The sequence below is a fragment of the Gracilinanus agilis genome, chromosome 3, assembly GCF_016433145.1.
Source record: "Gracilinanus agilis isolate LMUSP501 chromosome 3, AgileGrace, whole genome shotgun sequence".
In the NCBI taxonomy this organism is placed as follows: domain Eukaryota; kingdom Metazoa; phylum Chordata; class Mammalia; order Didelphimorphia; family Didelphidae; genus Gracilinanus; species Gracilinanus agilis.
Window position 1 is genome coordinate 273,930,916 of NC_058132.1, and position 14,284 is coordinate 273,945,199.

The 14,284-nt window shown below is 31.7% G+C and overlaps 1 protein-coding gene across 2 annotated transcripts in view; it reads right to left on the reverse strand.

The window, feature by feature from the left end:
* Positions 1-11,937, reverse strand: part of GALNT13 (polypeptide N-acetylgalactosaminyltransferase 13) — a 717,275-nt gene extending 705,338 nt beyond the window's left edge. For both annotated transcript variants that reach the window (XM_044666584.1, XM_044666582.1), the window contains exon 1: positions 11,796-11,937. In XM_044666584.1, coding sequence (XP_044522519.1) covers positions 11,796-11,937 — 142 coding nt within the window. The remainder of the gene's footprint in view (positions 1-11,795) is intronic.
* Positions 11,938-14,284: the final 2,347 nt, after the last annotated feature.

A 14,284-nucleotide genomic window follows, 5' to 3' on the forward strand; every position in this document is an offset into this window, starting at 1 on the left:
ATGGAGAAATAGCCATTCACATTTTGTACCTTAGAGATATATTACCTAAAAAATCTGTGTCCTGAAACTAAAGTACAACATATTTTATGAATTATGTCATATTTGACTACAGATAAAATTATCTTCTGCAAATACTAGAAATCACTAGTTCAATTAGTACTATTAGTTCAGAGTAATTATAATATCATTTATGTATTATCATGCATCTCATCTATCTAACATATAGCAGTTAAATCTAATAAAATACTTTAAAAAACAACCTTGTTGGAAATTTAATGGCCCAATTCACTGAAACTTATTTTGATCTATCTTTTGTGAGACTTGTTTGAACCTACACATTGCCACTCTGTCTCCAGCAACAAAAGAGAAAATGTAATACAAAAAGAAATTCAGTGAATGTCACTCTATAAGAAAGGCATATAGGTACTCTGAGAAAAAACTTTTCTGTACTGATTATGCGTTTTCTTGTCCATGCTTTTATTTACCACTAGATCTCAATAGTCTTATGTCAATGTTCATTCCCATACCCACAAAGAAAACCTTCCATTTGACCCTAAAAGATATAATAGAGGAACAAACAGATTGAGTAGAGGGGACATACTGGCCATAGTAGTCAAAACAGGAACAAGTAAATTTGTTTCATTATGATGCAAACTAGGCAAGTTTTTCCTTAAAAGGTATTGAAATTGTCAACTCCTTACTGTTCTGGGGTACTAAGGTTTGAATTATTTCTAGTTATCTCAAAACCTAAATACTAAAGGCAGCAAACCTCCCATGGCCCCAGGATAACCATGGCAGAGGTAGGAAGACATGCTTAACTAAATAATAATTATTATTTTAAGGAAATGGTGCTAAATGATTTGCCCAGGGTCATATTGCTATTAAATGTATAAGACTAGATTTTAAGTTATGAAAATAAGTTTTCCTGGCTCTAAGCCCAGAACACTGTACACTTTGCCACCTAACTGCTTTTAATTCTTTTTTTTAAATTTATTTTTTTAAATCCTTTGCCTTCTGTTTTAGTATCAGTTCTAAAACAGAAGAGCAATAAGGCCTAGGCAATTGGGGCTAAGGTGCTTGCCCAGGGTCCCACAGTTAGCAAGTGTTTAGGCTAGATTTCAAACCAGGACACTCCCCCCTTCTTTAGACCTGGCACTATATCAATTATGGTACCTAGTTGCTGCTCCCCCGTAGCCACCCAACTAAATCAATGGTATATCCTTGTTAATTGTCTTTTCTCTGTTATAGCAAAGTAAACTTCCTTTTGTTAAATGTAAAATGGTCTATACTATAGTTTTATTCCAGACAGAACCTGAACCACCAGATAGATCATCCTGAAAAAACAATAATCATAGTGTTGTAAACTATAAAGAAAAAGTGGTAATTTCATCCAACCCCTTTATGTTACATGTAGTAAGTGAGATTGGTGGGGTGGGGAAGTGTTGATCAATGGACACGCTGATCCTGATACTTTCAGTACTCCCAAATCCACTTTATAAAATTATAGGATGTAAAAAATGATAAGATATAAGGAGCTGCTAATGTTTCGTCTGTTTCAGACTAAGAGGTTCTATTTATATAAGGGGTATGAAATGTGTCATTGCAAAATGTTACCCCTTTTAAGATTTTGATGGGCCAATACAAAGGAAATGTGGTTATGATTCCTCATTGTTTTAGCAATTATGAAGTAAGTTGATCAACTTGATCAATTACCCAATAATGGCTTGAAGAATCAGCCACATTCTTGGTGGCCTTAAAGAAGAACAATGAAATTGTGAGAAATTAGCTGTCTCTGAAAGCTGAGAAGATCAAGACATAGAAGTCTGGATTTTACTATCTTGTTCAGTCTGGAAGTGCAGCTACAACCTCTCAAGGATGTTGTAATGAAGAAATGAGATAATGTCTGTAAATAGTTATAGCAAAATGCCTTGTATATAATGTTTACTTAAAAATGCTTATCCCATCTTCCCTTCCTCCACTCACAGACTTTATCCCATTGAGGAGTAGCACAGATTCCTGACCTTATATTTCCAAAAATGAAAAGACCTTATAGATCACTTATTCTTCTCTGTCATTCTAACCATGAGTAACTGACATCAAGAACACTAAGTTTTTAGTACATGAGAAAATAGACAGTAAGTAGTCAGTTAATCAAAAGCATTAAATGCCTACTATTGGCCAGAAAGTGGTAGACCAAATACCAGTATCTCCCTGGTTTCTTGGTCTTATTCTCATGTTCTTTCCTGAATACTATGCTACCTATGCACATATAATCTTAACTACAGTGTAATAACATCATATTAGGAGGAAGTATACTAAATAAGATACAAATATACAAAACACAAGCATAACCTAAAGGTGCACTTTATCTTATTAAAAAAAAAAAAAGCAATGCTAATGTTTCCTTTTATAAACAAGTTTTTTTAAAGCAAAAAAAAAGTCTACTAAATTCAAATGTAGGATGAAAAGATTCATTATGTTGGCTGAACAATTAAACAATAGGTTTTAATCTATGGAAAAGATTAAGTAATAGATTGAGAATTTAAGACAGAAAACAAAGGATTAATTCAATAAAGAGACTTCTCCTTATAGAAAATCCTGTCATGTTTCTGCTGAGTCGGGTTTTGGTATTTTTGGTGACAGAGCTAGATGGCTCAGTTCAATAAATGACAAAGTGATCATTCCAAACAGATGAGCTCTATCACAATGTATTTCCACTTTCAGCTAAGTGAGTGGCTCAACTGATTCCCACAAATATGCAGGGAGGGATGATTTACTCTAAAACATTATACATAGATCAGCAAATCAATCCACATATTCATTTATCAAAAGTTGATGGATTCATAAAGTTCCCCTCTCTGCATAATCTTGGGGAAAAGGCATAAAAAATGCATATATACCAGCTAAATGAGTCTTGGCTCCATCACTTATTTTTCTTTTAAGTAACTTCTCAATTCTGTAAGCTATTCAAGAACTATAATTACTAAGTTTTCTTGTTCGTAGTGTTTCTTTCCTAAGGAGAAATTGTGGACATTCAGCTTCCCAGTTTCATATAAAAACTGAATATTTGAAAATTTAGAGTATTAAGGTGATTTCTAAAAAAGTAATATACAAATTTTCAATGTCCTCACCTTATTTAAATCATGCAAAATAGAGTTGTTTTCATTGTAACTTATATTTTTTCCATTTCATTTTCTCAAATCAATCTCATTACTTAAGTCAGAATGCAATTATACATTGTATTATATTATAATAATCATTATTTATTATGTTATTAGGTACTCACAAGTCCAAATGCCTTGTGGCTTTTTTACTAATGAAAATAGTCATTACCTTTGAGACTGAGGCTACATCTTTTGGCCATTCTCATTTTTTCCTCCTAAGCTCTATTTTTAAAAATATTTTTCAACACCTCTAGATCTGTATTTGCATTAAATCACTTTAGTATGAAAATATACATCCTGGTACTTTGATCAATGAGACTGGTAAACTATTTTCAGTGATATTTGATAGCTCTTGGAAAGTGCAACATAACATAGAATTACAGAAGAAAATATTGATGTTCAAGAAGGGGAAGACATTCCAAACTACAGGAAAGTAAAATTCCTCCATTCCAAGAAAAATCCTAGAAGAGATCCCTAAATATATAGTGAATAAACATTCAGAAAAGCAATTGCTAAGATATCAAGTATCTTGATATAAGATATTATAATAATAAAAATAATATACAATAATAATAAATAATAGAAGAAAATAAGAAAATAAGAAAAAATTCAACACCATCAAAGTCAGTGCAGACTAAACTTATTTCTGTTTTTCAAAGTATTTCTAAAGTGACAGGTCAGGTCAGTGTTATATTAATTTACCTAGATTTCTGCCTAGGTAATATTACTTAGATAAATTACCTAAAAAATATAATACTGTAAAAGAATCTTGTATAAGATAAAGAGAAATGTTATCTAGATAATAGTACATTTAAATTTAAATCAGAACTAGCTGAATGTCCAGACTCAACATATATTATATATAGGGGTGACACACACACACACACACACACACACACACACACACACACACACACATATATATATATAGAAAGAGAGAGAGAGAGAGAGAGAGAGAGAGAGTCTTGTGTGGAAGACTATAAATTTGGTGGATGGCCTTGTGTAATTTAATAGTTTTTATCAAGGTCATTGGAAATGGTGCAGATGGCATTCTTTTCAAATATGTAGAGGACATAAAGCTGTAAGGGATCACTGCTAGAGGAGAGAGTAAAGGCCCCTAAAGATCTTGATGAGATAGAACACTATTTTAAGTCTATTAAGATGAAAGTCATGTAAAATCTTTTGCTGAATTAAAAAATATCAACTTTATAATTACCAACGAGGGGAGATATAATTAGATGGCTGTTAGTCTGAAAAGGATATGAAGATATTGGTGAACTGTGAATTTAAAATGAGTCATTGGTATTGAAATGGCAGTCAAAAAGGCCATTGCATCAATGTTCATTAGCAAAATTAATCTATTGTTTTCTTTCTGTTTTTGTTCTTCCTGGTTTGATTATAAGAATAGTATCTGTTTTGTAAAAAGAATTTTGTAGAACTCCTTGAATAATTTTTCCAAAGTTTTATATAGTATTGGAATTAATTGTTCTTTAAATGTTTGGTAGAATTTGCTTGTGACTAAATCTGGTCCTGGGGACCTCACTGATGTTCTCTAAGATGTATTTATTTAACTTTTCAAATTCCTCTTCCATTAACCTGGGCAATTTACATTTTTGTAAATATTAATTCATTTCAATTAGTTTATCAGGTGAGTTGGTAAATAATTGGGTAAAATAGTTTCTAGTAATTGCTTGAATTTTCTCTTTACAATGCTACATTAATGCTTTATATTTTTAAGACTGGTGATTTAGTTTACTTTTGTTTCTTCTTTTAAAAAATCAAATTAGCCTATGATTTATCTATTTTATTGTTTTTCACCCATAAAAACATCTTTTAGTTTTATTCATCACTCCAATTATTTACTTTCATTTTTGTTTATCTTACCTTTGATTTTCAGTATTTCCAATTTTATGTTTAACTGGTGATTTAAAATTGATTTTTAAGCTTTTTTTAATTGGATGACTAGTTTATTAATCTGTTTTTTCCTCTATTTTATTCATAAAAGCAATGAGATATGTAAATTTCCCCTAAGAACTGCTTTAGCTATATCCCATAAATTTTGATATGTTTTCTCATTGTTATCATTCTTTGAAAATTGCTACAAAAATGTTAAATAAAGTAGATTACAGCAATATATCGCAAGGATCAGATATTCTGACTAGGTATATTTCTACTGTTATGAGGAAGAAAGGGTTTTAGCAAGGGAGGTTAGTCTGCAGGGGAGAGTTGCAGGAGGATAAAGATTCTAGAATGTGAAATTAGGAGTCAGAGAGTTAACTGAGAGGTTTGGCTGTCTATCTCTGGATTTACCTGGAGAGATTGACTGCCTATCCTGTGATTGATGATTTACCCTGATTCTCCAACCTACTTGCTGCCAAAAAATGGGAAGAAGGACATGGGGCCAAAAGGGGAGAAGATCAATTCAATGGAAGAGTAAAGAGGTTAGAGAGAGGAAATACTAAATACTTAAGTGCATTGAAATTAACTTAAAGAGGGAAGAAGAATCAGATTCATTGGCGCAGAGAATTGATTCGTGCCCTATAGAGAAGTAGAAGGGTAAAAAAGGACTAGTGGGGAGGGAAGCAACACTAGAGAGGGAGAAGGTAGGTATGGAGGGTAGCTTAAAAAGATCCTAAAGAAGAATAAGAGGGGAAAAGAAGGGAGAGGGGAAAAATAGAAGTATAATAAGGAAGAAGGGAGGGGATCAGGGGAACCAATTAAAAACAAAACACTGGTATAGAAGGAAATAGTGAAAGAAGTAATGGCAGGACAAGGAGAGGGAATCAAAATTTTGGGGAAAACATAGTTGAGAATTATAATTCTAAATGTGAATGGAATGAACTCGCCCATAAAATGGAAGCAAATAGCAGAGAGGATTAGAAATCCTACCATATATTGTATACAAAAAAGACAGATGAGACAGGCAGACATACATAGAGTACAAATGAAAGGCTGGAGCAAAATCTATTGGGCTTCAAATGAGAAAAAGAAGGTAGGAGTTGCAATCATGATTTCTGAGAGAGCAAAAGTAAAAATAGATCTGTTTAAAAGAGATATGGAAGAGAGTTACATCCTGACAAAAGGCAATATAAACAATGAAGAAATATCAGTACTCGACATGTATGCACCAAATGGTATAGCATCCAAATTTAAAAAGGAGAAGCTAGTGGAGGTCAAGGAATAAATAGATAGCAAAACTGTACTAGTGGGTGACCTCAAACTTCCCCTATCAAACCAAAAAATAAATAAGAAAGAGATATGAGAGGTGAATGAAATCCTAGAAAAATTAGAATTAATAGATATATGGAGAAAAATAAACAGGGACAAAAAGGAATATACCTTTTTAGCTGCACATGGAACATTCAAAATTATTGACAATATACTAGGGCATAGATACATGGCAAACAAATGCAAAAGAGCAGAAATAAAAAGGTAAATCTATCAGATAATAATGCAATAAAAAATGTTATTAGCAAGGATAAATGGAGAGGCAAACCAAAAACTAATTGGAAATTAAATAATGTGACACTCCAAAATAAATTAGTTGAAGAACAAATTGTAGAACCAATTAATAATTTCATGAACCAATTAATAATTTCATTAAAGACAATGATGATGATGAGACTTCTTACAAAAACCTATGGGATAAATTCAAAGCAGTTCTAAGGGGAAAATTTATACCATTGAGTGCATATATTAACAAATTAGGGAGGGCAGAGATTAATGAATTGAGCATGCAACTTAAAAAACTAGAATGCAAACAAATTAAAAATTCCCAGGTGAAAAGTGAATTAGAAATACTAAAAATCAAAGTAGAAATTAATAAAATCAATAATAATAATAAACTATTGATTTAATAAATAAGACTAGAACCTGGTATTTTGAAAAAACAAATAAAATAGACAAAGTACTGGTAAATCTAATTTTAAAAAAGGAAAGAAGAAAACCAAATTAACAGTATCAAATATGAAAAGGGACACCTTACCTCTAATGAAGAGGAAATTAGAGAAATCATTAAAAATATTTTGCCCAATTATATGGCAATAAATATAGAGATCAGGGTGGCATATATGAATATTTACAAAAATATAAATTGCCTATATTAACAGCAGAAGAAATAGAATGCTTAAATAATCCAATAATAGAAATAAAAATTAAACAAGCCATCAAAGAACTCCCTAAGAAAAAATTGCCAGGGCCTGATGGATTCACAAGTGAATTCTATCAAACCTTCAAAGAAAAACTAATCCCAATACTATATAAATTATTTGACATAATAAGCAAAGAAGGAGTCCTACCAAATTCCTTTTATGACACAAATATGGTACTGATCGCAAAGCCAGGGAGCCCAAAAACAGAGAAAGAAACTACAGACCAATCTCCCTAATGAACATAGATGCAAAAATCTTGAATAGAATACCAGCAAAAAAAATCCAGCAACCGATCAAGAGGGTTATCCAACAGGATCAGGTGGGATTTATACCAGGAAGGCAAGGATGGTTCAACATTAGGAAAACCATCCACATAATTGACTATATCAACAAACTAACTAACAAAAATCACATGATTATCTCAATAGATGCTGAAAAAGCCTTTGACAAAATACACACCCATTCCTATTGAAAACACTAGAAATTATAGGAATTGAAGGTCCTTTCCTAAAAACAATAAACAGTATATACCTAAAACCATCAACAAGCATCATATGCAATGAGGATAAATTAGAAGCCTTTCCAATAAGATCAGGAGTGAAACAAGGATGCCCATTATCACCTTTTTTATTTCACATTGTACTAGAAACACTAGCAGTAGCAATTAGAGAAGAAAAAAGAAACCGAAGGTATTAAAATAGGCAATGAGGAGACTAAGCTATTACTCTTTGCAGATGATATGATGGTTACCTTAAAAAACTCTAGAGAATCAATTAAAAAGCTAGTGGAAATAATCAACATCTTTAGCAAAGTTGCAGGATACAAAATAAACACACATAACTCATTAGCATTTCTATATATTTCCAACACATCACAGCAGCAAGAGTTAGAAATTGAAACACCATTTAAAATCACCCTAGACAAAATAAAAGACTTAGGAATCTATCTACCAAAGCAAGCACGGGGATTATAGGAACACAACTATAAAACTCTTTCCACACAATTAAAACTAGATCTAAACAATTGGAAAAACATTGATTGCTCATGGGTAACATACTAACATAATAAAAATGACCATCCTACCCCAATTAATTTACCTATTTAGTGCTATACTTATCAAACTACTGAAAAACTTTTTTACTGAATTAGAACAAATTATAACAAAGTTCATTTGGAAGAACAAAAGATCAAGAATATCAAGTGAAATAATGAAAAAAAACATGAAGGAAGGTGTTCTGGCAGTACCAGATATTAAACTACACTATAAAGCAGGGGTCATAAAAAAAATATGATACTGGCTAAGAGAGAGAAGGGAGGATGAGTGGAATAGAATTGGGGTAAGTGACATCAACAAGATGGTCTATAATAAACCCATAGAGCCCAACTTTTGGGACAAAAATTGACTATTTGACAAAAACTGCTGGGAAAATTTGAAAACAATATGGGAGAGATTAGCTTTAGTCAACATCTCACACCCTACACCAAGATAAATTCAGAGTGGTTGAAAGACTTGAATATAAAGAAGGAAACTGTAAGTAAATTAGTTGAACACAGAATAATATACTTGTCAGATCTCTGGGAAAGGAAAGAATTTAAAACCAAGCAAGAAATAAAAATATTACAAAATTTAAAATAAATAATTTCAAGTACATTAAATTAATAATGTTTTGTACAAACAAAAACAATGCAAACTAAATCAGAAGGGAAACAATGAACTGGGAAAAATCTTTATGACAAAAAATTCTGACAGAGGTCTAATTACTCAAATATACAAGGAGCTAAATCAATTGTACAAAATAATTAAGTGATCCCCCATTGATAAATGGGCAAAGGACATGAATAGGTAATTTTCAGATAAAGAAATCAAAAGTAGCAATAAGCACATGAGAAAGTGTTCTAAATCTCTAATAATTAAAGAAATGCAAATCAAAACAACTCTGAGGTACCACCTCACACCTAGCAGATTGGCTAAAATGATAGCTGGGGAGAGTAATGAATGTTGTAGGGGATGTGGCAAAATTGGGACATTAATGCACTGCTGGTGGAATTGTGAACTGATCCAACCATTCTGGATGGCAATTTGGAACTATGCCCAAAGAGCGATAAAAGAATGCCTGCCCTTTGATCCAGCCATTCAATTGCTAGGATTGTACCCCAAAGAGATCATGGATAAACAGACTTGCACAAAAATATTTATAGCCACACTCTTTGTGGTGGCAAAAAACTGCAAAAAATGGGTATGCCCTTCAATTGGGGAATGGCTGAACAAATTGTGGTATCTGTTGGTGATGGAATACTACTGAGCACAGAGGAATAATAAACTGGAGGAATTCCATGTGAACTGGAAAGACTTGCAGAAATTCATGCAGAGTGAAAGGAGCAGATTCAAGAGAACATTGTACACAGAGACTGACACACTCTTTTAAAATCAATTGTAATAGGCTTCTGTACTAGCAGCAATTCAATGACCCAGGAAAATTCTGAGGGATTTTTGGAAAAGAATGCTATCCACATTCAGAGGAAAAACTATGGGAGTGGAAAAACAGAAGAAAAACAACTGCTTGAACACATGGGTAGATGCAGACATGATTTGGGGTGTAGACTCTAAACTCACACCCTAATAGAACTATCAATAATATGGAAATAGGTCTTGATTGATGATACATGAGGAAACCAGTGTAAATGTGCATTGGCTACAGTGGAGGTGTGGGGGGTGAAAGGGAGGGTTTGGGGGGCGGAGATAGTAAGAACATGAATAAGGTAATCATGGAAATTTTTTTCTAAGAAAATTAAATTAAAAGCACTGAAAACCATAGCAATTAATGTATATTTCTATAAATGATAAATAGTATATATGTAAAATCATAAATAACTATTATCTTTAATGGAGATAAACTAAATACCTTCACAATAAGATAGAGGTAAAGCAAGGATGTTTATTATCATTATTATTCAATATTGTACTAGAAATGCTAGTGAAAGCAATAAGAGAAGAAAAAAGAATGGAAAGAATTAGAATAGCAATGAAGATATACCATTTCATACATATCAGATTGGCTAGTAAGACTGAAAAGGAAAATATAAATGTTAGAGGAGATAAGGGAAAATTAGGGCACTAGAATAGTATTATTGAAGCTGTGAATTGATCCAATCATTCTGGAGAGCGATTTGGCCAAAAAAACTTTTAAACTGTGCATACCCTTCAATCCAGCAATACCACTAGGAGGTCTGTATGTCAAAGAGTTATTTTTTTAAGTCAAAGGACCTATTTGTACAAAAATATTCATAAAAGTTTATGTTCATTTTTCATTGTGGCAAAGAATTGAAAATGGAGGAAATGTCCTTCAATTGGGGAATGGCTGTACAATTCATGGTATATGATTATAATGGTATATTATTTTATTCTAAAAGTGATGAAAAGGATGATTTTTTAGGGTTCCTTTTCAGTTATGTACTAGACTGGATGGATAATTAGATGTTTTCTAACAATAAAATTCTAGGATTTTGGGAGATATATCTGTATGTGTGTCTACAATGAACTATTAAAGCATTTAAGGCAGTCAATATTTCACAAAATGTTTGTGATTACCATATATTTCTATTATACTAATCTAGATACATTTTAAAGTACATTTTATTGATTAAAAACAACCTTAGAAATTAAACTAAATCATTAAAAGAAAAAATAATGTACATATTTTTTTAAAAATATGATACTAATTTCATTTTTAGAATTAATTTTGAACTTTAAAAGTAAACTCTATGCTATGCATGTTTTCGAAGCAAATTAAAACCATACAGATGGTTTCAGGTAGTATGTTTAAATTATTCAAGTAGAATGCCAAGAACAATTAATTATTTCTGAAATACCTATTTACTAAATATATTTTACAAACATTGTTATAGTCACTGAAGTATAAGACATTGATAAAACACTCACATCAGAGAAACAGCTAGAATCATCTGTGGTAAACAAATCTCTTAATGTCTTTATTTTATTTCTAGTTCTTTTTCTTTTCATATAACTAATATGTTGTTTATATATTATTTTTGTTTATTAAAGCAATTTTTTTGGAAAAGTAATTTTATTACTCTACTAAACTATTTGGTACTTTGTATTCTTGAAAGCATTAACAAATTGCATATCTTTCAAATGTTAACATAAGTAAAAATGTCAGAAACTCATACTTTAAATAAAATATTTTAGATATTCAAGAAATTTTAGGAACCAATTCCTCTTATCCTTTCATATTGCAGAAAAGAAAAATAAGGTATAAAAAGGTGATGACTAGATGGAATCATTTTGTTAGATTGTTACAATAAGGTATGGAAATAAATTAATTAAATTATTGAGCCTTTCTTTTAATGCCATTTCTTGCTAAGTTGACACCATTTTAGGAATCTGGATATTTAATCAGATTATTGCTTTTTATCAAAAATAATTTTCATATTTAGAATATTTCATATTTAGAATACTTACCCCTTAATGCAGGCAGGAGATACCTCTCTTTCTTGTCATCACATTTGTTACATTCACTAAAGTACTGGAGTAAAAAGACATCCACAAGAACCCACATCAGGGAAGTGGCTAAAGCCACCTTGCAGTAAACAAATCTCCTCATGGCTCTCCTTGATTTCTAGTTAGCACACAAAATAAGGGTAGCTGCTACTGTGTCAATTCCAAGCCACAGAAATAAAGATCCAGCATGAAAGCAAGGGCATCCCACTGCAAAGATAAGAGAAATTTTATTTATTGTACTCTTTTTTGCTATTTTACTTGATGTGGCATAATAGTCACATAGTCAAAACCCCCAAATGTTTCAGTACAGAGAAGCATTCAGACTTGCAAACATGAAAACAAGAATCCAACTAAAAAAAGATTTAGTAGTATCCTAGAAGTCTGAATGTCTAATCTTTAATTTTAAATTAATTTCTATATAGATGTGAATCTGAACATGTAACTTAAATTATCTACTTCCACTTCTGAATTTTTTAAGTGTGATTAACAAATTGATGAGTTGTAAATATCTATAGTAAATGAGATTACATATTATGAGATTTTTAAAATTCTGGTTGGGGATGGAGACACAACATAATTCAAAGTAACCAAAGTGCATTCTGCTACTTTTCAGACATAAAAACCTATTTGCTTAGGTAAGGATAACAAATTCTTGGAATCATTCAATTTTAGCATGCACATGTGCAGTGTGTTTTTGTGTATGTGTGTGTGTGTTTAAATGCATAAACATTCAGAATCACAGTACTAAAAACTTTACATGAATAAAAAAGGTCAGTGGCTAAATTGAATGTCTAATTTGATCTTTATAATTTGTCTTTATAATTAATTTCAACTTGGCCAAAACTTTAAAAGTAAACCATGCTATGAAATAGAGTGTTTTATCATTTAGATTCCATGATTTAGAATGACTTAGGGAATTAAAACCAAATCACAGCACTTATTTTATCTAAAATTGTCTTACAACTATTTTGCAATATTTTTTGTACAAGCTAGATATGTAACCCATTTGTTAAAAGATATGTTGAATAGAATTTAATGTAAGGATACTTGGAATATTTCACTAACCTTTGTCTCAGAAAGAAAACATAAAGTTCCAATTTGCAAAAGTATATCATATCTTTACTACTAGATCTTTAAATTGAATTGCAGCTGACTTCTCATCATGTGGCAACACAAAAGGTTCATAGTTTACCTGGTCTAGTGCACATTTTAGAAAACTTTTCAAGAGAAGACAATTAACAAAATACATAAGAATTTTTAAAATTCTAATTTAGTAAGAATTTATAAACAAGTTGATTATCATTCATAAATAAACTTGCTATCTCCAAGGTTTCCAATATATGGTATTGTTTCTTACGATTTTGGAGGCAGAGCCAAGAGGGAAGCTTAGGAGCTGGGAAAGCTGAAACTGTTCTAAGAATCCTTTCAAACCAACCTTAAAATAAACACTTTAAAATGACAAGAATCACAAAACCAACAACATGGAGTAGGGGGGTTCTCCTGTGAAAAAAAACTTGAGAGGTAGGCTGAGAGTTGGTTTTCATAGGATAAGTGGGAAATAGAAGTAAAACTGTACACAGAAGAGTGCAGGTTGACCACACCCCACAAAATGTGCCAAGTTCTGAGCCTGGGAATAGTCCAAATTTGGGATACTGGAACACTTCCTAAGCCAAAAGCAGAACATCCCACATCCATCTATTGAAGGACCATTCCCTGGACATAGTGCTGGGCCTTTTCACACTTACAGTGAAATCCATAGCCCCAGAGAAAAGTAGCTCAAAGTCATTAGCAGAGGAAAAGGAATGACATGTTTTTCAGATCTTCCAATCCAGCAGAGAAAATCTAAGAATTATGAGACTAGCTGAAAGTCATGCTCAAAAGATAATAAATGCTTTAAAAAGAAGCTATCAAGTATAAAGCTATATGTAGGACATAATTTTGATACTTCATTGGGTCCCAAATCTCACTTACATGAAATTCTTTACATGTATACAGTTTATAATCTTTTCATTTCTTTTTTTTTGGTGAAATTCTGATTCACATGTCAAACACATAAATGTTTTAATTATGTCTTCAAGATTTTCTTAGAAAAAGAATTATCTAATTTTGACATCCCTGCCAATTTTATATGAGTTTTTTAATAAAATAAAGTATATTCTATGACTAAAAAAATAAAATACAACAAAATAAAAACCTAGACATTATATTACCAAGAAATTATCAAAGAAAACTTCTATGATATTCAAAAACACGGAGGTAAAATGGAAATGGAATGAAGGGGTGGAAAGGAGGATTTCACTGAGAGAAATGAGAAGAAAGAGGGAACATGGGGTAAATTTTACCACATGAAGAGGTGGGTGGGGACTATTACAGTGTAGGGTAGGATGAGGGTGGTGATGGGTTATATTTAAAACTTACTTTCATCATATTTGGCTCAGAGAGAGAGAGAG